Source organism: Silene latifolia, unplaced genomic scaffold (assembly GCF_048544455.1).
Source record: "Silene latifolia isolate original U9 population unplaced genomic scaffold, ASM4854445v1 scaffold_159, whole genome shotgun sequence".
NCBI lineage: Eukaryota > Viridiplantae > Streptophyta > Magnoliopsida > Caryophyllales > Caryophyllaceae > Silene > Silene latifolia.
Genome location: NW_027413143.1, coordinates 601,348 through 628,832, shown reverse-complemented (window position 1 = coordinate 628,832; position 27,485 = coordinate 601,348). Strand labels below are relative to the sequence as shown.

Genomic DNA, 27,485 nt, shown 5'->3' with positions numbered 1-27,485 from the left:
GCCGCTCAAATATACCTGTCGATTTCAGGTTCAACTGAGTGAGCGAGAGAGGCAGAAACTCCAGGTCTGGTCTCGAATCATGCCTTACAGAGAGTCATTTGCTTGGGCTATGGTACCATTATTTGATAGCAGCATCGCTGGAACATCTGGTGGATCTGCGTCTCCTAGTAGCCCTCTCGGACCTAGTGTTTCAGGCTCAAGTTTCCATGAGAGTGTATCAGAGTCTACTACTAAGATCACTTTAGACGGAAAACTAGGTTATTCGAGTGGAAGTTCTGTCATTGTTGAACTATCGAATTTAAATAAAGTCAAGGAGAGCTATACTGAGGATTCTTTGCTGGTTAGTAGGGTTTAATTTATTTTATGTTATTAAATTACGTTTCTGTAACCAAAACAATCTCGGTTAGTTTGACTTTTAGCTTTTTTCTTGTCTAGGATCCTAAAAGAAAGGTTCATAAACCAGTGAGGGGCATGCTGAGATTGGAAATTGAAAAGCTCCATGCTGGGCAGCCTGATTTTGAAGATATATCAGAGAGTCACAGTATGATTAACGATTCTTTTGACCTCGGGGAACATGCACCAGAATCGTCGCATAAAGAATTTGACAAGAATCGGAGCATGAAATCGAAACAGTCCTTTGTTGATGGAAAAGAATCTGCTCAAAATGGGTTAAAATTCCACGACAATAAGGAGTCCTACACGGATGAAGTACGTATTTAATATATTTTCATTACGAAGCTTTAATTCAATCTGCATGAATTTTGTCATATTTATCACACTCTTGTGTACATACCAAAAACACTACCTGTATATCTGGAGTTGTGGGGATTGAGTAGGTTCCCTGCTCCCATGAGTCTATTAGGCTCAAAACTGATAAGTAAAGTACATTTTGTAGTTCTTTAGAAAACATCTCTATAGTCGTACTAATTATTTGGATAAAAAGATGGTAGTATTAACATTAACAGGGTTTTTCTTTCTATCTGACCTCAATTATATGGTGAGACATGAGGATTGTGAGGTTGTAAGAATAAAGTACAAGGTTTAAAATTTAAATAAAGTGTGTCATTGTTAACAAAAACTCCCTCTTTTAGCTAAAGTTAAACGCTGCGGACACTTCATTTTTGTGTGTCACGTGCTAACATGCCACTCCGTCCAAATTTCCAATATGATAAGTCTAAGGGTGTAAATGAGCTGAGCCCACTCAGCAAGCCCGCGAAATCAGTTCGGTCAAAGCTCGGGTTGACCTAGCCGGAACCCGTGTTTGACCAAAAATGAGCCGAACTTGAGCTCAACAAAGCTTGGATCGAAAGCTCGTTTTTACTTTTTAGAATTTTAATATTCTTAAGTATCCGTATTTTAAATTATTTATTTTTTATTTTAAATTTTATTTTATTTTAGTATTGATAATTATATTTGTTTTAAAAAAAATGATTTTTTGTTGTATTTTTGAATGTGAAAAAATGTAAAGTTTATATTGACAAGTTGAGCTCAAGGCTCAAGCTTGAATATTTCAGACTCGAAAAGTTAAGAGGTAGTCCTCAGTTCAGACTCAATTTTCGAAGCAATCTCAAGTCTATCCAAGCTCAAGAAAAGCTCGATCTCCGAGCTAGAGAAAATCATGGATCTGAAATCGAGCTCTTGATATTTCATATCGAGTTCTTTTTGATTAGTGAATCTTTAACTTAGCTGAGATTGATGTACGCTTGGCTCGGTGACACCCCTAGACAAGACATTTGACCCTTGAGTTAGGCGAAAAGCTTAATTTTGTTTTCCCACAAAATAGCCATGGGCCCATGGTCCATCTCTCCAATATGTTTTGTATTTCGACAAGGTCATAAATCATTATCTGGCTGAATATGGAGTTGATTGATTACATCATTTATGTGATGCAAGTTGCAGTTCCATGCATTTGACTTCCGTGCTACAACAAGGAACGAGCCTTTCCTTCAGCTTTTCCACTGTCTATACGTGTATCCCTTGACTGTAAGTTTAAGTAGGAAGAGAAATTTGTTCATACGAGTAGAGCTTCGGAAGGATGACACAGATAATCGAAGGCAACCTCTAGAGGTTAGTTATTATGCTATAATACTGATAATAAAGATGTTCTAATTGCACTTTACTAAGTCTAATTGTGTTTTTGTTTCTAGGCTACATATCCAAGGGAGCCCAGCGCATCAACTGAGAAATGGGCTCACACACAACTTGCGGTTGGTGCAAGGGTGGCTAGCTATCATGATGAAATTAAAGTTTCTTTGCCTCCTATGTGGAGCCCTCTGCATCATCTTCTGTTTACTTTCTTCCATGTTGACCTTCAAACAAAATTGGAAGCCCCAAAACCGGTAATCTTAATTTGCCCTTTATAGGAGGATAGTTTTCGTAGTTTCCGTGTACCACCAATTACCAAGCTGTTTTACTTTTTTCTATAGAGCTGGCCACCAGCTGGGCCTGGCCACTCTGGCCCAGGACCGGCCCACATGAGATAGCGGACCTGGACAGGCCGGATCTTTCTCCCCCAAGCCTGACCCGAGTCCAGCCTAGCCAGACAACATCATAACCTTTTTAGCTTTTTGACGGGACCGGACGGCCCATAAGAAAGAGGGGGCTGGACTCGTGGGCTGAAGGCCGTGATTTTCTGGCCTCCAAAGTGGGCCAGGCTGGGCTGGCGCGCACTTTGGGCCACCTCTACTTTTCGGCGCCTTTCGAAGTCCTTTTTTTTGGTATTAATTGTATTTATGTCTAAATATGAAACAACCTCATATGCTGTTGTAGGTGGTGATTGGCTATTCTTCCCTTCCACTGTCTACATATGTACAGTAAGTAGTTTTCTGCTTTGATCTACTGTGATTGGTATGCGAACAGTTTGACAGGTTCATGAATTTTCATGTTGTTTCTGTTTGTACAGTGCCTAATTATTTATATGCCTGGTGGATTAGTAGTGTTATGTCCCGTCTGTGATTTAATCATCATTTAGTTCATCTTATAGTAGATTTTCATGCTCTTTAGAATGCTTTTTTGTTCCCTATGCAAAGTCCTACAATAATTGTGCGTGGCATTGTATTATTACAAGTTCTCTGAGAACATCTGAGTCATTTTTTTACTGCCATAATAGAGCGTTTTGTGGCTGGAATTTTTTTTTTTTTTTTTTGCTTTGCTGGCCTCAAGTTTTCTTGTGGATTTTTAGTATTTGATGTTTTTTTTGACATGGTTAGTGTTTTTATTTAATTTAAAAAAATTAAATTATTTGTTCTTCTCTCCTTTATTACACTTTTTTACCAACCATTTTCTTATATATTTTACTTGGTTTACTTTTAAGGCATTCCGGATCCTTAATTCTATTTCGATTTTCAAAATCGTTTTAATCTTTTCTCTCGATTTAAATTTTAAGTTTTATAAAAGAAATCAGGAATTCGATTTTAAAACCTCTAAGTTTACCTTGACTTTCCATTACATTTTCGCTCTCCCTTTTGTTTTTCGTTTTCCCTTTTCTATTTGCATTTTGAGGTGTGCGTTCACCCATGGACGGTTATATAGGATGATTCATGTCAGCCGACCCAAAATCATTTTGGGATTAAGGCTCTGATGTTGTTGTTGTTGTTGTTGTTTGCTGGCCTCAAGTTTTCTATCAGATGTACAAACTCATTTTGGAACCACATAGGGTAGAAATTTCCTATGGTAAAAGTTGAGAATAGAGTTTTAATACTTAAATTAGAGAAGAAAGTCTCAATACTTATTCCAATGCAACAAGACATGCTCATGTATGCTACAGTGTTATATTCACATGTGCTTCTAAAACTGAAATTGAAAAAGGATAATGAAACTCTTTGTATTGTGTTGGGACCTATGGGTACATTACATCTCACACTATATGCTGTCAGATCTGTCCAAGTATTTATAGAGTTATTGTGTTTGAAGGTATATAACATTAATTTTGTTGCTCAGGTCAAGATCAGAAATATCGCTACCGATCATGAGAGAGCTTGTTCCCCATTATCTTCAAGATGCTGGAAAGGTATGTAACCTAAGATATCTGATTTTCTTCTTCCAAATTGTTTTCTGGACTGGTTTCTAGCTTGAAAGGTGTGCGTGAGCTGTTTTGATCATGTTTACTCTTTACAAGGATTCTATTAAGCCATTTGGATTTCTTATGGCCAGCGTGCATTTATAAGATCAATCTTGTGAGAGGATATATCCACGTCATGGTCTAAAGACTTCTGATCAGGATTTAGGGCGTTTTTTTACATTAGCTCTTATAGTGGAATTATACACATGTTATGATCAGAATTAACCATAAATATTATTCTCACTTCTTGGCAGTGGAATAAGAGCGAAACCCTAACACAGCTGAACAAAGCTCTGAAATAGTGGTGAATCCTAGATCCAAGCAATGTGCCTCTACCAACATTCACACGTATCAACCAACAACCGGGAATCGTATGCTAGTACTAGGCTTCTGTTTTAGGTCTCTCAGATTTCAGATTTCACATTTAGTCCAATATTCACAAAGTTCTCCCCTTATATGAATATCTCCATATGTAAGAAGGAAATAAGAGAACCTTAATCAGATCCTAAAAGGTATTATTAGAGCAACTAATAATAAGGAACTCTTGATCCATCATGTATGTCGCTGTGGGACACCGTGAGTTCACTTAGCATTACTCGAGTATTAAACAATTTAATTAAAGTTATAAGCGGCTTCAAGAAAACACATAAAGCTACGTAACGTTAAACTCAGTTTCCACAATTGGACATTCGACATACCCTTCAAGTAAATCTCTGATACCTGATCTCATAATCTGTCGTCGGGGCCTTATAATTACTTAGGCCGGGATATTCCATGTGACAATGACCAGATTCTCTATTCGTCACCCTATAAGCTTCATGTGGCGACCCTAGAAGCATTGTATTATTTAAGAGATGTCCTAACTCCTACTTCTTGCAGTCCCTCATACTGTGTCATTCACCCAATGCTGGCATGCCGCCTGCCACACTGCATTCCTCTTTTCTTAGAAAAAAATTGAATAGGCGTAAATGATTCTCATTAATATATAGAAGACGTATTGATATAAGATCATGGTATATCAGAAATGTTGAGGATGCAAATGTCGTCTTCAACATAGAAGATGGTGCAAGTGTTGCAACCCAAGCATTGGGCATGACCGCATGATTCATCAAGTTACAGATCAAGCCAAGACAATGCTACAAATGGAGAGCATGAGGAATGGCACAAGCAAAACAGGGCATGTCACAAGTGACATGTGCCATGGTGCGCCTTAATCAAGTATGCCAGCCTGCACGTGGCAAGTGCAGGTGTGCTCGGCCATGTCACGATGCTTATTAGTTAATGAGTAATTGTATGACATAGTCGTAGTGTAATAAGTCTAGGCAGTAGATAATGGGTGTAATTATAACCTAGGTAGTAGGCCTTTTAGTGCAATCATTAGTCTAGTGTTAGTAAACCCTAAGTACAATCATAAGCTTAGGCCTTCGAATGCAAGGATGGTGATGTGATGCCACAAGACATGGATTCCCTATATAGAGAGATGAAATCTTCTTGGGGAATGACCTGAAAATCAGAAATATCAAAAGCCGAGTTTTCTCTCAAATTGGTCTCTGTCGTGGCTACAAATTTGCATATAGTTCTTGTTGAATTTAGGTTGTATGTAGAGATCAAAGTTTAAATTTGGATAAGGTAATCTGAGGGCTAAACATACCATTTTTATTTTGTTTTCGCTTGCTTCAGATGTCTCAACAAAAAAACCCACTAAGAAGCAGCTACTGCTCTGTACCATTGCTACTGTACAAGAGCACTATTCACACCCCACGACATACGTCGTTTCAACTATAGAAATCTGTTTCCGCTCACGTGTCATTTGGGACGAGAGCATGGTTTCTGATCTTGTGCCTAACATTACCACGATTGGCGAGTCAAATGCAAGAGGTAAAGCAAATGTGATTTCGGTCTGAGCAATGCGTCAATAGCAACAATGACAGTAATTACGGACTGCGTTCTACCTCATGTCCATCCACACCACTTCATGGACGATTCATTACTTTGTTGGTAAATGATGTGGCGTTTCCCACTAGAATCTTATTCTTTGTGGCATGAGATAATTGAGTGAATATTATATCCAACATAATTGGTGGGATGCTCTTGTAGACTATGCTATTCCAATTATTCATATTACCTGGCGTAACTGTGTCCTACACTAGGCATTCGGACATGAATGTGACACTTGGACACCACCTCATTTATGCCAAAAACATTTGATTTGTTCATATAAGTAGCCGAGTCTAGCACCTGGATACACTCTGATACCTCCAAATATTGCCTCAACTAAAGAGCTCAGTTTTAGAGTGCATGGATGCAGGGGAGATCAGCTGAGACAGGGAGATTTTTCTAGTGGGTGACCTTGTTTTTGGGTAGGATGAGAATGTTGTTATAGTCCCTACAAGAGAGTCCCTCCCGTTAGAGTGGTATCACTGAGGATTCCCATCATATATTTACCCTGTTGAAAATTATTTTGCCTTATTGTTTTGAGAACCATTGTTTGATAACCATCACAAGTCCTGATTTGCTAATATGTGAGTATGTCGTAAAGATCCAAGTGTGGGATTAATCAAAAAATGTATGTATAGTATATCAATCCATCTCTGTTTATTGTTTATTTTAGTCGGCATATTGAGGGGCTTGCCAATCACAACTGAAAAGCTTACGACATTTTAGAACTTATAGTTTTATCAATTATTATTATCTGATCTGACATAACTGTTGTTTAGGAGAGGCTTGATTATTTGGAAGATGGGAAGAATGTATTCAAGTTGCGCTTAAAGTTGTGCTCTTCCCTGTATCCCACAAATGAGCGTATTCGAGATTTTTTTCTGGAGTATGATAGGCACACCCTAAGAACAAGTCCTCCTTGGGGATCTGAGTTGCTTGAGGTAATTACCTCCCCTCTCTCTTCACAGTGTTTTTTCATGATACATGTTTTTATGATAATTTTTTTTTTTCAGGCTTTCGCCTGGTTCTAGTACATCCTGATACATGTTATGATAATTTCATGCTAGGCTATGTTTTTATTGGTGCCCGGCAGATTCAGAGGCGTTAAGTGCAAAAGCTATTTCTGTGTTAATGAAACTGTAAAGTTGATACATAAGTTCTGTTCGTGTCAACATGTTTCTGTCATATCTTAAAAGAGAACAATTTAACCTCCCCTCCTCCCTGTTATGGTGTTACCCCTCTTATATCTGATATGTACGCAGTCTTTGAATATGACTGTTCTTTTTTTTTTTTTTTTCATTTTATTTTTTCATTTTTACTTCTCTATTTGTTGTCGCTTTTCCACAAGCTTTTAGAAATCACATGGTGGATGATAGTCCTCTAACTCTCTAAGAGTATAGATCTTGAGTGGCTGTGCTTATTTTTTTTTTATCGTGAAATAATAGTCCCAGTATCTTGCCTAATGCATTGTTTTCGCTGGTTGAGTTTTACACCTTGATTATGATAACAGCAGATGCAGTGCCATTCAGTAATATATGTTTCTTGATTGTTCTCCTGCACCCTTCATTTTTTTTGTGATTAATTACTAACTCGATCGTTTCTTGCAGGCCATAAATAGTTTGAAGAATGTTGAGTCTACGGCACTGCTTCAGTTTCTTCACCCCACGTTAAACATGCTTCTTCATTTGATTGGCAATGGTGGTGAAACTCTTCAGGTTTTCTTGCCAATTTGGCCCCCTTCATCTATTTTTCTAGTAGATGATAATTGTGTGATTAAGACACTGTTTGCTTTTGTGTTATCAACCAAATCTTCTTCCTAAATATTCTTTTGTGTGGTTTTGCCATTCATGTAGGTTGCTGCCTTCAGAGCAATGGTGAATATATTGACTCGGTAAGCTCATTATTGTGTTTGAAGTACTATTTAGATGGATTCCATTGTAGAAGTAATTGGTAGAACATTTAATTTGGTGCATGGGTGGATGGATGCCCAATTTGAACATTTAAAGCTGATTACTTAACAGGAAACATTTATAAGCATGACTGTCTTGACTTTTCTTTGTGCCTGGGTTTCTGTTACTAGTATCTGGTAGTCTGAGTCCAACGTGTATTCTTCCTTGAAATTATGAATGTGAGAAGATGAATAGAGGCATTACAGTTTATTCTAATACGACATCAGCAATTTATGAACAAACGATATTTCCTATCTTGACATTTGCTGTCTTATATTTTTCATAGTAGATTTGTTTCTTTTACTTTGATGTGAAAGGTTTATTGATATTTGACTGAAAAGAAATTGTTCTCACTTTGAATAGGGTGCAGCAGGAGTCTGTTGATGATGCTGAACGAAATCGATTTCTTATTGGCTTTGTTGACTATGCTTTCGATGACTTTGGTGGTCGTCAATTGCCTGTTTATTCAGGTCTTTCAACTGTCTGGGGAAGCTTAGCACGTAGTAAGGTAATTTTGATTGTTTCTTTCTCTGTTGCACAGAACAGCATTACACGTTCTTATGCCAAAAACCAGTACTCAAAGGAGTTCCTAGTTCTTTTTATTCTGTGATGGTCAGCATGTTTTGACCCTTTAAGCTTTACTTTAATGCACTTGTGTATTTATTTTCAATCTAAATTGTATCACATTCTTGAGGAAGTATTCCTGAATGTTGATCCTCAAGTCTTTATCTTAATTTCTTATCGCTTTATAGTTTATTAGATTTGCATGCTCTCTTTTGCGCACACAATGTCTCGTCTCAATATTTGTGTCAAATCTGATTAGCCTCTTTAGGAGGTTCTAGGTTACTCTATCGATTATAGGATAGTGCTACTGGGCTATCGCTCGCCAGTTGTTGACTCTCAAACTTGTATTTTACCTGTATTATAAGGCAGGGGCACGCTTTGTATTCCGGCTCATAGAGGCGGGCCATTAACACATTGCATATTCGCTGCCTCTTAACCTTCCTAGTTGCTTCACAAAATGAACTATTAACTCTTCAAGAGTTGCAAAATCACATCCATACGAGTATCTCAAGTTAGCTTCCTGAGACTCTTGCATGCTAGTTTGGATAATCGACATCTGGAGCAAGGGGTTGTAGTTACCAATTGCCATGACAAAAGGATGAGTGTTTTCCAAAAACAAGTTTCATCCTATCTTTTTCATTTTGTGATTTGTGTTATCCGTCATTTTCTCTTTTGTTTTGATTCTCGTAAATATGTTTGTTCTGATAGAAGCTACTTCTTCTTTCTCTCCACAAGGTTCATCATTCCTTTGGCACAAGTTTTAAGGGGGAGTAGTAATGTGGGGAGGAAAATGAAAGCTGAGAAATATGTGGGGGTAACAGCTAATAGTGACCACAAAAATCAGAAATAAAAGGAATAAAGCAAAAGGTCAACCTTGTAAAGAGATAGCTTAAAAAGGAAAGAGTGAACCTTGTGGAGAGACAAAGGGAGTATTAGGAATTTTATATTTATCAAATCATTGCCTACTAGATGAAAGAGCTTTTTGAATTTTTTTGTGTAAATTTAGATAGAATTAGCCCGTAACCATGAAATGTACAGTACAATTCATTTAAGGGAGAGATCTAAAATGTTTTGAAAGTGACAAAAATTAATAAGAGTATTTTAAGAACTGATGATCTATTTCTAGTGTAGAATAAAAGGTGGTTCTCACAACAGTGCTCTAATTTTACAAGGAATGTTATGCATTTGTGTTGTGTTATAGTAAGATATTGAGCGTTTCAAAGCCTTTGAAAGTGCCAGTCATTCATGCTACGAATATATTTTATATGTGGTTTCAAATGTACCCTTTATGGGCTTTAGGGTTGTATTCTTACACGATTCTGTCTTCAAAATATTTCTTGTATATTTCGAGTGTGGAGAAGAGTTCGAATGCCAATTTTCCGAGTCTGATTCCGAAAGTTGAAAGGAGCAGCTGACATAACTTTAGACCCATAAGTCTTCTTGGCAATGCTTATAAAAGTTTTGCTACGGTGTTGCCTCTGCAGTAGAGAAAAGTGATTGGTAAGCTTTTGGTCGACTTTGATATGCATGTCATGTGTTCCCAGTTGCCAAATGTTGGATGCTGTCCTTATTGCTAATGAATGAATTGACTCCTTGCATAAGTTTTATAAGCCGGGCCTCTTATGCAAACTTGATCTTGAAAAGCCCTTTGATCATGTATCACGGAGTTTTCTAATGGTTACTCTTGAAAGCATGGTTTTCCTAGTAAGTGGAGAAAGTGAGTACTGAGCTTTTTTGCATCTCTACTGCTCGTTTGTTCCTGCTTGTTAATGGGGGAACTGACTGGTTTCTTTTATAGCTCTAGATGTATTCGTGGGGGTGGCTCTCTACTAAAGCTTGTTTTCTTTTTGCTTGGACAATAAACAAAGGGGAATATACCTATAAAAGATCTGCTCTAAAGGGAGAAGTTTTTGCCTTGCTTGTGGAATGCATCTTTTTGTGCATTTGGAGTAAGTTGGGTCCATCTTTGGAAGGCGAAAGATGGACTCTCTACTAGGAATAAATAATGATAAAAGGTTGTGGTGCCGGAGTTTGGAAGCGGATTTCTTTGGCTATTTTGTCATACACTTGGATTAGAAGGGACCATCGTATTTTTGATGATTTTGGCTCTTCTCATCAAGAGTTCAAATTTCAGTTTTTGAAGCCATTATAGATTTGGAGCCATATGATTCATCCTAATTGGAACTTGTCTTTTCTTGTTTTGTAGATAGGATTACCCATGATAGCTTAGTGCATCCATCTATCATTTTGTATATGGTTGTCAAACGTAGGTTATTTTTTTTAATATGGGCGTCACCCCATGATGTCTTTTTGTAGATGAGCGTTACCATATGACATGTTATTTTACATGCACCAAGTCTCATTTAATACGGATTCTATTCGTCTTAACATTAAGACGGGTCAAATACATACCAAATCACCCTTGTTACCTAGGAAATACCAATTTTTTTGTCTTTATTACCATCATGTGGTAGTATTTGACCTGTCTTAAGCTTAAGACGGATACTGCCCATCTTAAGCAAGACTTACTGTTTTACATGGGTGTCACCGCTTTTGTGTCTGAGTTAATATTATTATCTTACTTGTGAAAAAAGCATATTTGGTTGAGAACTCCTAAATTTATGCTTATGCTTCTGTGTTTAGGCTAAAGGATATCGTGTCGGACCAGTTTATGACGACGTGCTGGCAATGTCTTGGTTTTTCTTGGAGCTTATAGTGAAATCAATGGCTTTGGAGCAAATTCGTCTTTTCTACCATAGTCTTCCATCAGGTTGGTTTTTTTGTTGGCAAGCAAACATTGGAATCACAGTTTGGTTTTCAGATTTCTTTGGTGCATACATAATTTAAAAGTCATTTTAAATTAATTTTCCATGCATCAAAATATTATTACAAAGGTTATGAAAATTTCCAAAATGATTTTTGAACTTCTCGCTGACTTAAAATCTAAAATAGCTGATGACTTCAGTACAAAACAAAGTGGGCCGGAATAAGTAAGTAACTAACTGATATTATGGCCTAGAGCAATATAATTTTCATGCTCAGGTAGTCTGATCTGCAGTACATTTTTTCCGTCGTATGTCATGATGCGTTTCTGGCTTTAACAACCTTGGGGTATGTAATATTGACCAACTCGGGCATCATTTTCGTCAAACAATCAACTGTGTTGTGGGGGTCAAGTATACGTAGCAAAGGGGTCATTTGGATCGAGTCACTTTGGGTGGGATCATTTTCTGGTGTGTTGTAATCGGGTCATTTGTGTACAGGTCATATCCAGTTGGGTCATTTCCCGTCGAGTTATAAAGATAGTTATGGGCCAGTTCGGGTCATAATTATAGAGGGTTTTTGTATAAAATTAATCAATTTGGGCCAATTTGGTCATTATGAATTAGTTTGGTTCATAACTGTGCAGTTTGTTTTGTTTAAAATCAGTCAGCTTTTTATCGTGTCATCCCGAACGGGTCATTTTGGGTTGTACTTTTCACGTTCGTATCGGTGGAGTCATTCAAGTCAGGTCACTTTTTCAAGGTCTAGGTTACCAAACCCTTTCTTTATTTTCATCAATTAACCTATAATCGAAACCCACTCTGTTAACTAAATTATCCCATACTTTCTGTTATGGATACTCTCTCCCTTTGTCTTTGACCCCTGCCTGCCCGTTACACCATCCCTCTATCCCATCTTAGCCCTATTTATGTGTACAAGGCTTCCTATCATAGACACTGTCAGCCATTCTACCTCGCATCCCCAACCCTGGCATAGTCGATATGTCGGATATATAGAGAAAAAAAGAAAAGGGTGGGAAAGATCTGTAGTGTTTTGGGCTTTTTTGGTGAGTGGGGGAATGTTTGTGATGCTTGTGTAGAATGGTAAGGGAAGAGGGCAGGGAGAAGGGAGAAAACAGGTAGGGGGAAGGAGCTCGCTGTCTGGGGGCGATGGCGAGTGGAAGGGATGATCTGGATCTGTACCTGAGCGGAGGACTCTGAGGAGATGTGAAAACTTGTGGATGGGGAACAAGGGTGGGAGCCTGGGAGGTATGATATTTCTGGAAAAGGTAAAGTTGGAAAAATATAACACGAGGCTGATATTTTTTCTATTGAAATATTTCTTATATAAGCAAACATAAACGATCAAATGCTTCAGAGCTCGAGTTAGTTTCCATTTTTAGAATTGCTTCCCACTTAAGGTAGTATCTTTATATGTGTGATGGTGTAGGTGAAGATATCCCACCGATGCAGTTGAAAGAAGGAGTATTCAGATGTATCATGCAACTCTATGATTGCCTTATTACTGAAGTACACGAGCGTTGCAAAAAAGGATTGAATTTAGCCAAACGCCTAAATAGCAGCTTGGCTTTCTTCTGTTATGATCTTTTGTCTGTGATAGAGCCTCGCCAAGTTTTTGAATTGGTAAGCTCTGAAAATTCTATAATCTCTCATGTTATAGGGTCTAAAATTCACTTATATTCATCATACTTGGCTCTTGTGCAATAGTCAATTCAATTTGCCGAAGCCTTAGAGTTTGGAATTTAAAGTGGGTTCTACTTTCTATTGTCTTCGATGGGGTTCAATAGATTTGTTATGCCTAGCTGCTTAAAGCGGTCTCAGGTACCAGATCCTTCTGAGCCTATTTGATCAATGGAGATGGGAATTGCTCTAGGAATGCTTTGCTTCCACACTAAAAATCTTAAAAGAAAAACATAAAAGTAGTATCTGTCATCTCCAAAATTTTGTTATGGTCAAGATCTTGCGAATAGCCAAGGGTCCTGATTTTTGTGCTCTTCCGCTTCACAAAATTTGGAATGCCAAATGGACTTATATCAATGCATAGGATTGGTCTGAAGAATTTGCATAGGTGGGATGGTGGATGACAGAAAAGCCAGTAAATTATGCGGGTTCCTGAAAGCAAAAGACTTTCTTGCCTATACTTCGTGTTCGTATTTGCTAGATAACTTTCAACGTGCCAAATAGGGATGGAAAGAGAAATGGGAAGAAAGGAAAAATATTTCTCAAAAAATCAAGGAGAAAACAGAAAAGCAGAGAGTATTATTTTGGATATTTTAAAGCCTTTTTTCCTCTTTAATTTGATTCCCTACATCTTTTAAAATTTTCAGTTATTTTACTAACACTGACGAGTTTCAATGACTTTCATTTTACTTTTATTTTATTCTTTGTTTTTATCCTACCTTTTAATAAAAAAATTCCTCATTTTACGACTTTCTTTAGTATTCAATAATTAGTTTTATATTTTTACTTTAATTGGCTCATTCACAAACGGTTTCAAATGATGTTTGTTATCAGCCAACCAAAAATTATTTTGGGATCAAGTTTTGTTGCCGATGTTGAAGAAACAGCGGGATCCTAATAGATCTTTCAAGTGGCTTTGTTTGTTTTAACGCAGTTCTTTATATATGGTTTTGTACACAGGTTTCAACTCGTATGTTTGTCATTTTTGTGTTTTATGCTGATTAAACTGTACTACAGACAGTCCAAGAATAGATTGACAGTTGACTGATATAATTCTTCTCTACTGCACATAGTTATACTTACAAAATCAAGTGGTCATTATTGCAGGTATCCTTGTATCTAGATAAATTTTCTGGGTTATGCCAGTCCGTTCTTCATGATTGCAAGCTTACTTATTTACAAATCATATGTGATCATGACCTCTTTGTGGAGATGCCAGGACGAGACCCTTTAGATAGGTATGGTGAAAACGCTCTCTCATTTTCATGCGACACTTTGTTGCTTTAAAGATTGTCTCGTCTGCCATGTTTTCTTGTGTGAAATGCTAGTTGGATTTTTGATTGTTTTTTTTTTATTCTTTTCATCTGCCATGCTATTGTTTGGAACAAAGCAAAATGGCTCACTAAACTGGCCGCATTTCTTTTCAAACAGTCATTCGATGCACTTCTCGACACAATTTTCATCTTGCGTCATTCGGAAGCAACTTCTTTGTGTTACTAGCACAAGGGTAAAGTTGCATACATTCGACCCCGCCCCACAATTTGCGGGAGCTGCTGGGTTAATGTTTTTGATTAAAGTTAAAAATCAATGAGTTGTATTTCTTTTTAAGACAGTGCATAATTTTGATATGATTAAAATAGCGAAACCGTAGCATTTGAAGAACTTTACATAAATTTGACAGATATGGATGTACGAATCTGGTTCTTATAATTCTTACAGATTCTGGGTGTAGAATAAATTTTAGGCTTCACTAACCTTTATGGCCGTCTAAAATCAACTAGGCTTCGTTTACCTAATGAATAAGGGTGATTAATTCAAGAAACCGTGCCTAAGGTAAAACGATTGATTTCCGACCATCACCTAAACTCTAGATTGGTGTTCAAATTTGAACTTTGTTCTCTCATTTATTGATGCAATACTCTAAATAAACATACTGCATATAACACCAACAAAGCCTTCGTTGCTAATTGATTTTGGTTCAGCTAACATGAATCGTCATTTGTAACTGTGAGGTAAAAGTGTTAAAATAATTGAAAAGAGAGGGAAAAAAGGTAAGATAGGCAGAAAAAGAAAACAATCAGAGAGTTCTTTCCCTCTACTTTAGTCTCTTTGGCGCCCTATTTTCTACGGGTTATATAGACCCATAATTTTAATTTTCTTTAAAAACATCTCAGCACTTCTCCTACCCCTTGCAATCTTTTCACCGTTTCATTCAGGCACAAAATATATGACAACTATATTCAGCTGTGCTGTTTCATTTTCTCGTCAGTAGGTGTAACCTCTACTCTCTCTTTAATCAACTCAGTACTTAATGAGACCACATCCACCGTCGAATACACATCTTCACGATGAATGTGATAATGACCCATGACTCCATGCGTGGTTTAATTAGCTTCCACTCAATTGATTGGCCATGCGATAATTACATAGAAATCCCTTTACATAATACATAGGTCCTAATTGTCATTTCTAAATTCTAATGAACTTGATTATGCTTCCATACAAAAAAATGACCTATTTGTTTGCCAAAGCGAGTCCGATTCAAATGTAAATAACACCAAATCTCTTCTTAATAAAGGAGACCTAAATCCTGAACCTTTTAGCGATTAACAGAAAGAACCAGGCTTGGCTTACTACCATGTTGAAGTCGACAATGGCATTGACAAAAGGCCTACGAAGAAACGCATAAATTAGAAAATCCGTTCATCCTGTGTATTTGATTTTTCTTCTTGTTTATGCATGATTGGTCTACTTAAATTCTGTATGATGTTGAACTCTTATTGCTATGAAAATTTGAGAAGTTTAAGTGATGAGCCAAAATGACTTGGTGAGTGTTTTTGTGTATATTGGCTGCAGGAACTATCTTGCATCTGTACTGATACAAGAGCTCTTCCTCACTTTGGATCATGATGATTCGTTACAGAAGGCTAAAGTGAGTTAATAATAAATAGTATTAAATCTTGGTATTTATCACCACGTGATGCGAGTGCGTAAGGGTATTTGAGTTGGGGATGTGTTTTGGATGTGAACAGTAACACAAATTTTATTTCTTTTTTCTAATTTTTTTAATTGAGAGCATATTATGTGATTTAGCCTCATGTCCTGGCCCACACAGATGAAAATATGAAATGAGCAGGAGTTGCGAGTTCACTAGTTTATAAACCAATGAGTTACTCCTAACACCAATTGGTTTTAGGTTGGAACCTTCTTGGCTTTATGAAGCCCTTTCTCATGATTTAACAAAGTCAAACTAAATGGCCCGGGCCCAATCTCGTTAATTGTGACTAATATTCTCGCAAGATGTGTTAAAAGCAGCCGCGGTCATTTTCAAAACCTTTACAAAACAGCCATGTTCCGATGTTGCGGCTTTTATTTAAAACCACGAGCTCCATGAATTGGCTGAGAGCTTCTTATCAACCTAATTGTTTCGTGGTAGAACATATCTTTGGTTTATGAACATTTCTTGGAATTCTGAACATAAAAGGTTTTAACCTGTAGGCGTCCAGAATCCTGGTGGTTCTCATGTGCAAGCATGAGTTTGATTGTCGTTATCAGAAGCCTGAAGATAAACTCTATATCGCACAACTGTATTTCCCACTCATCAGTCAGGTACCACAGCATTTATTCTTTTTGTTGCTACAAACTCACCCCCTCTCAGAAAAAAAAATATATTATTTGTTCACCCCCTTAATTTATGTGTTCATTCACCAACCCTCAATTCTTGCCATACATCAAAAGAAATGAAGTTGTTAACATCTTGCTTCCGGTTTTTGGAGGACATTTAATTAATTCAATACAAGAATAAATGTGAGAAGGATGATTATAAAGAAGTACAAGCGTATAAAGGCCGTGGTGTATAGGAAAATTACAAAGTTGTGGTTTATGATGTTCAAGGGAGGTTTCTTTCTTCTTGTAGTAGTATATTACTCCCTCTATCTCTCTTCTTGTTCTCTACCTTTTTATTCATTTTTGAGGGGTATTTTAATGAAACATAAGAATTTGTTGAGACAGTGGAAGTATGAACATCTATGTCGATGTCTCTTGTTTTTTTAATACTTGCTTAGTAGTGATATATATTGGGAATGTTATCTATGCAGATACTTGATGAAATGCCTGTCTTCTACAACCTTAGTGCCGCTGAGAAGCGAGAAGTCTTGATTGTTGTTTTGAACATTGTGCGGAATTTAGACGATGCATCACTAATCAAAGTGTGGCAGCAAAGCATTGCCAGAAGCAGATTATTTTTCAAAATTCTGGAAGAATGTTTAATCCTTTTTGAGGTCACTATTTAAACTTCTTCTGATTTTTTTTTCAGGTTCTTGTTTTCATTTTGAACTAGTTTCCTTGTTTGAGCTGCCAATGTACACAGTCCCTACCTTAGTTGTTTGTATATCTCAAAGCTGATTTCTCTTCTCCACGTAGAAAATAAAGGATTAAGTCAATAAGTTGGTCTTTGAGATGAAAATTTCCATTCATATGTGTGAAAAACTAGACCTTTTCATTCCCAGGCTCGATTTTTCATCAATCAGTGACAGGTCATTTTTTCCTGATATGCTTTTAAAATTTCTTCTTTTCTAATTGTATATATGCTGGCTCTGACCAGGGGCCTAAAGCGCTGTAGCCAGAGCCAAGTTGGCTGGCTGGTATATGGTTCATATGACCGTGCTATTTGATTTGGTTATGGCGGTTTTGAACGTTTTGATGTTGGTCTTTCTGAATTTTTTTCTAATTTTGCCATCTTCCTGAACGTTAAGCCATTGATCCCCCTTAATTACTTGCTTCATACTGGTGATATTGTTTGGACAGGGGAAATGTTGGATGAGCTGCCATTTGTAGTTAAAGTTTCAGTTTGATAGTATTATTTGGAGCTACTTGCTTGCCTCTCCCTCCTGCTACCTGTTTAATATATTTAATTTTTTGGCATTCATGTGTAGCTTGGAGTAATGTACAGCTGAAATTTAACCCTGTTTGGATACAAATAGAAAAGGGAAAGGGAGGGTGGGGGTGCAGACTAATGTCGTTTTACCTTCAAATCTTCCCTATATTAGAGATTTTCATTTGGTCTGTTTCAGGAGAAATGGATCCCTTAGTTTCCGTCTCCCTTCATTCCCTCCAGCCACACTTGCTAACCAAACAAGAGATTTTGTCCTCTTTTGTCCCTTCCTTTCCCCACCTATAAGTTTACCTGGTTTTTGTATTATGTTTTACTACCCTTTTGTTTTTCACTTTTTCTTTTCTATTTTTCGCATTTTTGAGGTGTGCGTTCACCCATGGATGGTTCTAAAGGATGATTCATGTCAGCCGACCCCAAATCATTTTGGGATTAAGGCTCTGATGTTGTTGTTGTTGTCCCTTCCTTTTCTTCCATCTCCTTCCATCCAAATAAAGCCCAAGACTTCTAATTCCCACGTTGGATCTTCTTAGGATTTTAGTTTTTTTTTTTTTTCCTGGGTACTCGACATACTAAAATCATACTGTCTTTACAGTTCTCCCCCCAATACTCCCAAAAGTTCATTTTTATCCTCACAACTCCTTAAGTCTTGACCTGCTCTTTTAATTGTTGACTTCTGCAAATCATTAATGGTCTCTGTATGTTTGTTTTGTCATTTACTTGTTACAGCATAAGAGACCAACGGACAATATGATTATTGGAAATAGTTCTCGTAGTATTGCTGGAGATGGCCCTGTTTCCCCCAAGTACTCAGACAGGTTGTCTCCTGCAATCAATACATTTTTCTCAGAAGCATCACGCCAGGAGGTAGTCTGATCTATTAAGCAAGTAATTTTGATTGGCATTTCTATGATACTTGGTATGCAGTTTTGATTGGAAACATCTGCCTGTTTTTGTTTAATTTTATTGTTGCAGTCTCATAGAACGCCAGAGAATTATCTGTTGCTGAAAGTTAATTCTCAATTAAGTTCTCCAAGCCAACCTTATTCTTTAAGAGAAGCGTTAGCTCAAGCACAGTCATCTAGGATAGGAACCTCTGCACAAGCATTGAGAGAATCCTTGCATCCAATATTGAGACAAAAGCTGGTATGTGTTCTCATATTTTAGGTCGAAATGTTTCAGTTTTCATAAAGATGTCAGTCTCCACAACTTACAGGTTTACAAAATGTTGTTATAGCAAGGTTTATATGAAAGAAGATTTTTCTTCTACTGGTTTTCTGTTACTTTTACTGATGTTGTTCTTCTCAGGAGCTTTGGGAAGAAAATTTATGTGCAGCTGTCAGTCTTCAAGTATTAGAAATTACAGAAAAGTTCTCAACTACCGCTGCAGCTCACAGAATCGCTACAGATTATGGGAAACTTGACTGCATCACTTCTGTGTTTGCTAGCATCTTCTCAAGAAACCAGTCACTTTCCTTCTGGAAAGCTTTTTTTCCAGCTTTTAATAATATATTCCGCTACCATGGTTCAACATTGATGTCACGTGAAAATGATCGTTTCCTTAAACAAATTGCGTTTCATCTTCTACGTCTTGCTGTGTTTCGTAATGATAATATACGGAGAAGGGCTGTAATTGGGCTCCAGATACTTGTGAGGGTATGCTTTTGATCACTAGCAAAGAGCTAGTTCTCTGTTTTTTTTTTTTTTTTTTTTTTTTTTTTGTGATTTGTAATCTTTCAAACTTAATACAACAGTGATCCCATCTGCAGAGCTCCTTCTGTTACTTCAAGCAGACCACAAGGCTTAGGGTCATGCTGACCATCACCATATCAGAGTTGATGTCTGATGTTCAAGTTAGTCTGATGAAACCTGATGGTACTCTCGAAGAGAGTGGAGAAGCACGGAGACTTCGCAAATCTTTGGAGGAAATGGCAGATGAAGGGAAAAGCCTAATTTTGCTGAGGGATTGTGGTCTCTCAGAGTCTTTAGTGGTTGCCATTCCTGAAAAATCTACTGAAAATCGCTGGTCGTGGTCAGAAGTTAAACATTTGTCTGATAATCTTCTTTTGGCCCTTGATGCAAGCCTGGAACATGCTCTTCTGGTAAGATTTTCACTTGAGAATAGGTTGCACTGTTCTATAAAATTGAAATCTATCTTCAGTTGTTATAATTAATGCTTTATCCGTAGCAGGGTCCTGTGATGAATATCGATAGATATGCTGCTGCAGAAAGCTTTTGCAAACTTGCAGTAGCATTTGCTCCAGTTCCAGATCTCCACATAATGTGGCTACTCCACCTATGTGATGCCCATCAGGAAATGCAATCATGGGCTGAAGCAGCCCAGTGTGCAGTGGCTGTTGCTGGTGTTGTTATGCAGGTATTCTTTTGACTGTTGTTGACAGCCCATGAAGACGAATGTGAAACCCATTCTGAAAGTTATGCTTAGTTGAGTCCTTCACACTGAGTGGTTTCTGATAGACTTATGTACTCTCTCCTTTCATTTGGATTCACCACATTAACATATGGTACGAGTTTTAAGAAATGCGATGTGGTCACGGCAAGTAAATATAGAATGCGAGTGGATAGATATTGGGACCTACATACTTTAGAGGGTATTTTTGTTTTAAAATCAAATTTGATCATAACGGAAATATGAATCGTATCATTTGATTGTCCCAAAAAGGAATGTTTAAGGAATCTAAATGAAAGGGCGGAGTAGATCTTGTTAAGCCCCCAGATGCTTTAGTGGCTTAATTTACAGTATGCCCAACCTATATGGTATTTTGTTGCTTGTAGCCCCATTTTGCTCTTCAACGCGAATATTCGATTCAACAAAATCCTAGGCAATTCATTTAACTGACATGCAAATGTGGACGCATTCACAATCTTCGCTAAAAAATCAGTAATGCACGTAGTCAGACTCTGTTCAACACTGGCAGATCAACTCCTGTTGTTGACTTAATTAGATTGTATTAACCATACTGCAACATCTTTACAGGCTCTCGTTTGTAGGAATGATGGAGTCTGGGGTAAAGACCACGTCTCTGCTCTACGGAAAATATGTCCTATGGTAAAAGATAACATCACTTCTGAAACGTCAGCTGCTGAGGTGGAAGGATATGGTGCTTCAAAACTAACCGTCGATTCTGCAGTGAAATACCTCCAGCTTGCTAACAAGCTATTTTCCCAAGCTGAGCTTTATCACTTTTGTGCCAGCATCCTGGAATTAGTTATTCCAGTTTACAAGAGTCGAAGGTCATATGGACAGCTGGCCAAATGCCATACAATGTTGACTAGTATATATGAATCTATTCTTGAACAGGAAGCAAGCCCAATTCCTTTCACTGATGCTACATATTATCGAGTAGGTTTTTACGGGGAGAAGTTTGGGAAGCTGGATAGGAAGGAATATGTATACCGAGAGCCCCGTGATGTAAGGCTTGGTGACATCATGGAAAAGCTTAGCCATATATATGAATCTAGGATGGACAGTAATCACAGGCTTCACATAATTCAAGATTCTAGACAAGTGAAGGCGGACGAATTGCAGCCGGGTGTCTGCTATTTGCAGATTACTGCTGTTGACCCTGTCATGGAAGATGAGGATCTAGGAAGTCGGAGGGAGAGAATATTTTCCCTTTCGACAGGAAGTGTGCGTGCTCGTGTCTTTGATCGATTTTTGTTTGACACTCCCTTTACTAAAAATGGGAAAACTCAAGGTGGATTAGAGGACCAATGGAAGCGGCGAACAGTCCTTCAAACAGAAGGCTCCTTTCCTGCACTTGTTAACAGACTTTTGGTGATAAAATCCGAATCTATGGAATTTTCGCCGGTGGAAAATGCAATTGGTATGATCGAAACTCGGACAGCTGCACTTCGCAATGAGCTTGAGGAACCTAGAAGCTCTGAAGGGGACCAATTGCCACGCCTTCAAAGCTTACAGAGAATACTTCAAGGCAGTGTTGCTGTTCAAGTAAGTATTACTCGAGTCGACAATTTCGTATAATTCATATTCATCTTCCTCGACTCTAGTTTTTCCTGTTCTGTGTACAACCACCTATAAGATGGGTAGGAGTGTGTTTCGTGGAGGGTGATGGGCTGTTTCCAGTGGGAGGGAAGTGGTTTATATTAGCAAGTCAAAATATATTTTGACTGATTTATGGGTGATTCAACGTACAACTGTGTTGTCTATTGCAGGTGAATAGTGGAGTATTGAGCGTGTGTACCGCATTTCTGTCTGGGGAGCCTGCAACGAGACTCCGCTCACAGGAATTGCAGCAACTAATTGCTGCACTGCTTGAATTTATGGCTGTCTGTAAGAGGGCCATTCGAGTACACTTCAGACTGATTGGAGAGGAAGACCAGGAGTTCCACACTCAACTTGTCAACGGATTTCAATCTCTTACAGCAGAATTATCTCACTATATTCCGGCCATTCTTTCAGAACTATGAAAGGTTGAAACCTTTTGTTATCTTGTGTAGCTATTAGCATTCTTCGATTCTTCCAAATCGTGTATAAAATTCGTAGTGGATCTCAAGTGTAGGGACAATTTGCAAGTTTTTTTAGTGTGATCTAGGGTTTGGTGTAGTATATTTTACGAAAAAAGAGTGTTGCCTTTTTGGTAATTGTATGCGCGCTTGGGCTGCGGCCCTTTGTTGCTTCATTTCGTGCCTACTGTGAGTTGTAACCATGTCTTGCCTGGCGTAGCTGAGAAGACAAATGTAGACATGACCGAGGAAACATGATCAAAACCTTACGAAGCCAAATGAACTCTAAAAGTAGTTGAACAATAAGCCAAAAATAAATTCTCATTAGACTGACATTATCCGTCTATATACCCCACTTGCTCTCCACTTTAATTTTGTGAAAGAGCCACTATCTGTCCATAGCTATAGACGTATAGTGGCCGTCTATAATGAGACGGGCTGATAAAAATAATAGTTGAGGTGTTGGGAAAATCATAGAGCAACGCAAAATATCAGAACTGAATCAATATCCAATCCGAAAAACAGTTTGGAACAGTTTGGATTTTTAGGATTAGATATTGGATTAGATAAGGGTATAGGGTTTTGTGTATTGGATATCCATATCCGATCTGAAAATGAGTTTATGTTCAATTTTTTCCATATTGCAATTTAACTGGGGCCGGGCTACACTGGGCCATTGGACCATGACAATAACTTGTCCAAAAAGAAGTCTGCTCTCAGCTTGTTTTCATATTGCAAACACTAATTCTCATTTGCGACGCAAGTCTATGATTAGACTTGGTCACTTGGTAGAGTTGATCCGATTCGATAAGACTGACCTGAAATCTGAAAGTGATCCGAATTTACTTGACCCGAAAATGAGTTGAAACCCGAATTGACCTGACTCGACCCAGACCTGAACCAATCCGGACCCGAATAATTAACCCGATTCAAAATGACTTAAAGTGAGCCAAAATGACCCGAAACTACTAGTACTAAGTCATATTAATGTTATATGCTTCAAATAGAGTTTAATTAGTTACAATAATTCTAAATAACTAGTTAAATTTGTAAATTAATATTTCTTAATCAAAATAGTACTAACTAAAGTGTTTTAGCCATTAACCCGAATGAGTAAATAACCCATACCCGAAATTGACATGACCCGAAGTGACCCGGCAACAGGTCACCTGAAATCCGAAATGACCCAAAACCCAAAACGACCCGACCAAAAATCACAGCTTGTGACGGATAGCTGTGACAACAGTGCACGAAACTAAAGAGGGTGGGACGGAATAATCGAGAAATGGCGCCAATTCCAGTATTTCACACTTTCACCCATTCACTTATTGAAATTTGAAACCTGTTATTGTTGAAAGTTGAAACACAAACCATTTCCCCCAATTTCTGCCAATTTCAAAACCAATCTTCATCTATTCGTCGAAACCAGAAGTTTCCGGAATCGCCATGGAAGGAGGGATGATATCAGTAGACAGATGGTCAAAAGGAAGTTCAGCTTACTTCTTAACACACCTTCACTCCGATCACACTCGCGGACTATCTTCTACCTGGCGCAACGGACCTCTCTACTGCTCTCGTACCACCGCAAAACTCTTCCCTCTCAAATTCCCCGATTTCGACCTTTCTTTACTCCGTGTCGTCGATATCGGTTCCTGGCTTAAACTCTCGCTCTCTTCCTCTGTCCATGTCATGCCTATTCACGCTCTCCACTGTCCTGGTAACTAACTAACTAACTATTCCTGTTACCTGTTCAATTCAATTCAATTCTATTCGATATTCGATATTCGATATTCCGTGTTATTAGATGCATGTTTCGTTTCTGCAGGTGCTGTTATGTTCTTGTTTAGAGGTGATTTTGGATATGTGCTTTATACCGGTGATTTTCGTTGGGAAATTAATGGAAAACAGTCTGAAAATGCGAGGAATATGCTTTTTAATGCTCTTGACGGTCAAATTCTCGATGTTTTGTATCTCGATAACACTTACTGTAATCCTGCTTACTGTTTTCCTACTCGCGATGTTGCTGCGCAACAGGTACTGTCAATTTCAATGGAAAACGAATCATTAAAAATATCAATTCGACTTTTATTGCTTTATTTAATAATTATCGGATTGATTCTCCCACTACTAAGAAAAGGCTGGAAACTGACTGACAAAATCCGTTAGTAACGGATTTTCTGTCAGTAATTAGCTATCCTGACGGAAAATTATTGCTTCCTTCCAATTTCAATGGAAGGAAGAAGCATTTTCTTTTCGTTTCAGTCTGTTATTTGGTCGTATACTAATAGAGATAACAATAAGGTCGATCATGCTTTAGCTCAGATGTATCCTAGAGTTGTTGGTCGTGTTGTGTGGTCGGATGTTCTTCCTCCGATTGTGAACAATGCTGTAATCGCTGATTTATTGTTATGTTAATGCATCTTTGGGGTGCTTTTCTCAAAAAAAAAAAAATATCAAATCGACTTATATTGCTTTATCACTACTAAGAAAAAGCGGGAAACTGACGGATCCGTCAGTAACACGGATTTTCCAACAGTAATTAGCTTTCCTGACGGAAAATTATTGCTTGCAGGTTATTGACATCATTACGTCTCATCCAGACCACGACATCATTATTGGAATTGACTCTCTTGGCAAAGAAGATCTCCTGCTTTCTATTGCTGAATCCCTGAATATTAAGGTTTCTTCATTAAACAATTCTGAATATATTATATAAATGCGTTGCTGGAATTGAAAATTCTGTGTTTCTAATCATTTGAATATTTTGTGGGATTCGGAAAGATATGGGTGTGGCCAGAAAGGTTGCAGACGATGCATCTTCTAGGCCTTCCTGATATCTTTACAACTCGGACTTGCCTGACAAGAGTGAGAGCTGTTCCTCGATACAGTTTCAGCATCGACACTTTAGAGGCATTAAACAAAAGAAAGCCGACTATAGGGATTATGCCTTCCGGTCTTCCATGGCTTGTAAAATCCTTTTCCGGAGAAAAACAGTCTTCTGCATCATCATGTCTTACAGTTGACTCTACCAGCAGAAGGAAGGCTCCGAGAGATGGGACACGTGTTGACCTTAATATGAAGTCTGTTGAGAAGGTGCATCAGTATGTGTACTCAGTTCCGTATTCTGAACACTCGTGTTTTCCTGAGATTAAACATTTTTACAGTCTTCTTCAACCGTCACATGTCAAAGGTATTGTGACAGTATCAGCATGGTATGTTGATCCTGTTTACTATCTCGGCCACCTGTTGAAGACAAACCTAGCAAATGAAATGAACAGCCTGAATCTCGAAACTCATGGGGAAGTTGAATCAAAGCTGAAGATGAAAAACAAGAACTTCAAAACTACTGGAAAGAAATACAGATCTTCTGATAAGTTTACGTCTGGAGTTCAGGTTCACAGGGTCAATTTGCAGAGGAAAACTCGCGGTATCAGAATTACAGAATGCGATGATTTTGATTTTCCAGCTGGTAAAACCTGAATCATGGATTTCGGTTAGACTCAGTTTTTGCAGAGCTAATTCAACAGACCTGTCATGGAAAGTTCGGTTCATTTTGGGAGGAAAATTTTGAGCGAATCCCGATTCCTGATAAGCTTGTTAGTCTAAGGCGTACTTACAGTAATATTTTGATTGGATATTGTATCTAGAACTCGTATAATCGTCCTCTAATCTAATGTTTATATTGTTCTATACTCTCTCCATTCACGTCAATTCCATATTTTTGCAACAGCGCAAAAATTAAGGAGGCAAAAGATAGTTTTATACTCTCTCCATTCACGCCAATTCTCATTACTGTTATATACACTGGTTTCATCGTCACCAAAGGCTCGCCACAAATTCCGATCATATTCCAATTTCTCAACTAGATGAGAGTCGAGACTAGGGGTGTTAATGAGACGAGACAGCTCGCGAGCAACTCGAGATCGGCTCGGCAAAAGCTCGGTCAAAGCTCGGCTCGAGATCGGACTCGGCTCGAGAGTTCAACGATTCAAGCCGAGCAAACGCTGGCTCGGCTCGAAAAGCTCGTGAGCGGCTCGAACTTGTGTGATTATATAAGATATTGCTCATATTTTATAAAAATCTTTTATCATGATTATATCTTTGTATCACGTATATCAAATGTCTCACTGATTTGTCAAATATTTTACATTTAACCTTCGAGCCTTGTTATTGAAAATATCGGAAGAAAAAAATCAAAAAAATTAACCATTATATATAAGCTCGATTTGAGCTCGAGTTTGGCTCGAGCTCGCGCTAAAGCTCGCAAGCTTGATATCGAGCACATTTTCTACAAGCTCGGGTAAGCTCGAGATCGGCTCGAGATCGAGTTTTAGTTCTTGAGCACAAGCCGAGCAAGGCCAAGCTCGGGCTCGGCTCGGCTCGTTAGCACCCCTAGTCGAGACCAATTGATTTGATCAACAGTTAAAACCAAAAAGTTAAAAACACCATTTTTTGATTTGTTCAGCTCACTCAACCCAAACACAAACCTAACAACCCATAACAACTGTCTCTCGGCCGAACTGACATGAACTGATGAGAAAAAGGAACATATATCGGAGGTAACTTTTTTGTTTTTGAGCATATATCTATATTTTTTGAGCTTATTTCCACAAACTTTATTTGTTTTTGAGTATATGTATGTTTTTTTTGAGCTTATTAAAATTTATAAGTTAGATTTTAATTTTTTTCCGTCAAAATTCAAATTTTACTGAACTTATATGTAATGTTTTTGAGTATTATTACAATTTTTTAGAGTTTAATGTTTAAGTAAATAAACTCAAAAAATCTATATTAAAACTCAAATTTTTTAAAACAAAGCTCAAAAAAATTATTATAATGCTCAGAAACTATTAATTGGTGGTAATACATCAGATGTATAATCCACTTACTGGTTTTCACTTAAAACTAAAATAAATGCACCTATAGCTCTATAAGGACTCGTTTGGGATGAGGGTAATTATTACTCGAGTAATGGAGGCAAAAACTAGAAGAAATGAGAGGAGATTGATGGTGGTTGTGGAGGGTGGAAAGAGGAGGGAGTGAGGGACTATTATACTAACTTCCCCCAATTTTCATCTCCAACCTCTATCACTTTCCTCCGTCTTTTAGTTTATTTAAGCTCTATTATTTCG

The 27,485-nt window shown here is 37.9% G+C and overlaps 2 protein-coding genes across 10 annotated transcripts in view; both read left to right on the top strand.

Moving 5' to 3' along the window:
- The window catches only part of LOC141637967 (guanine nucleotide exchange factor SPIKE 1), a 29,087-nt gene extending 6,558 nt beyond the window's left edge, over window positions 1-22,529 (top strand). For 2 of the 9 annotated variants that reach the window (XM_074447397.1, XM_074447398.1), the window contains exons 9-31: window positions 29-340; window positions 436-708; window positions 1,894-2,067; window positions 2,148-2,339; window positions 2,770-2,813; window positions 3,940-4,009; window positions 6,778-6,939; window positions 7,606-7,713; window positions 7,852-7,889; window positions 8,311-8,455; window positions 11,155-11,281; window positions 12,724-12,917; window positions 14,082-14,212; window positions 15,831-15,906; window positions 16,473-16,583; window positions 17,072-17,254; window positions 18,595-18,732; window positions 18,841-19,011; window positions 19,174-19,521; window positions 19,635-19,967; window positions 20,057-20,242; window positions 20,864-21,838; window positions 22,063-22,529. In XM_074447397.1, coding sequence (XP_074303498.1) covers window positions 29-340; window positions 436-708; window positions 1,894-2,067; window positions 2,148-2,339; window positions 2,770-2,813; window positions 3,940-4,009; window positions 6,778-6,939; window positions 7,606-7,713; window positions 7,852-7,889; window positions 8,311-8,455; window positions 11,155-11,281; window positions 12,724-12,917; window positions 14,082-14,212; window positions 15,831-15,906; window positions 16,473-16,583; window positions 17,072-17,254; window positions 18,595-18,732; window positions 18,841-19,011; window positions 19,174-19,521; window positions 19,635-19,967; window positions 20,057-20,242; window positions 20,864-21,838; window positions 22,063-22,317 — 4,746 coding nt within the window. In that variant the 3' untranslated portion in view covers window positions 22,318-22,529. Of the gene's footprint in view, window positions 1-28; window positions 341-435; window positions 709-1,893; window positions 2,068-2,147; window positions 2,340-2,769; window positions 2,814-3,939; window positions 4,010-6,777; window positions 6,940-7,605; window positions 7,714-7,851; window positions 7,890-8,310; window positions 8,456-11,154; window positions 11,282-12,723; window positions 12,918-14,081; window positions 14,213-15,830; window positions 15,907-16,472; window positions 16,584-17,071; window positions 17,255-18,594; window positions 18,733-18,840; window positions 19,012-19,173; window positions 19,522-19,634; window positions 19,968-20,053; window positions 20,243-20,863; window positions 21,934-22,001 lie in introns of all 9 variants that reach the window. The other 7 variants (XM_074447401.1, XM_074447402.1, XM_074447395.1 and 4 more) reach the window with 4 other exon arrangements.
- Window positions 22,530-23,709: 1,180 nt separating this feature from the next.
- Window positions 23,710-26,041, top strand: LOC141637975 (uncharacterized). The gene is made up of 4 exons (XM_074447410.1): window positions 23,710-24,070; window positions 24,179-24,387; window positions 24,926-25,033; window positions 25,135-26,041. Exons 1-4 carry the CDS (start codon window positions 23,800-23,802, stop codon window positions 25,831-25,833), a joined length of 1,287 nt encoding a protein of 428 aa, XP_074303511.1. The 5' UTR covers window positions 23,710-23,799; the 3' UTR covers window positions 25,834-26,041.
- The last annotated feature ends 1,444 nt before the right edge of the window (window positions 26,042-27,485 follow it).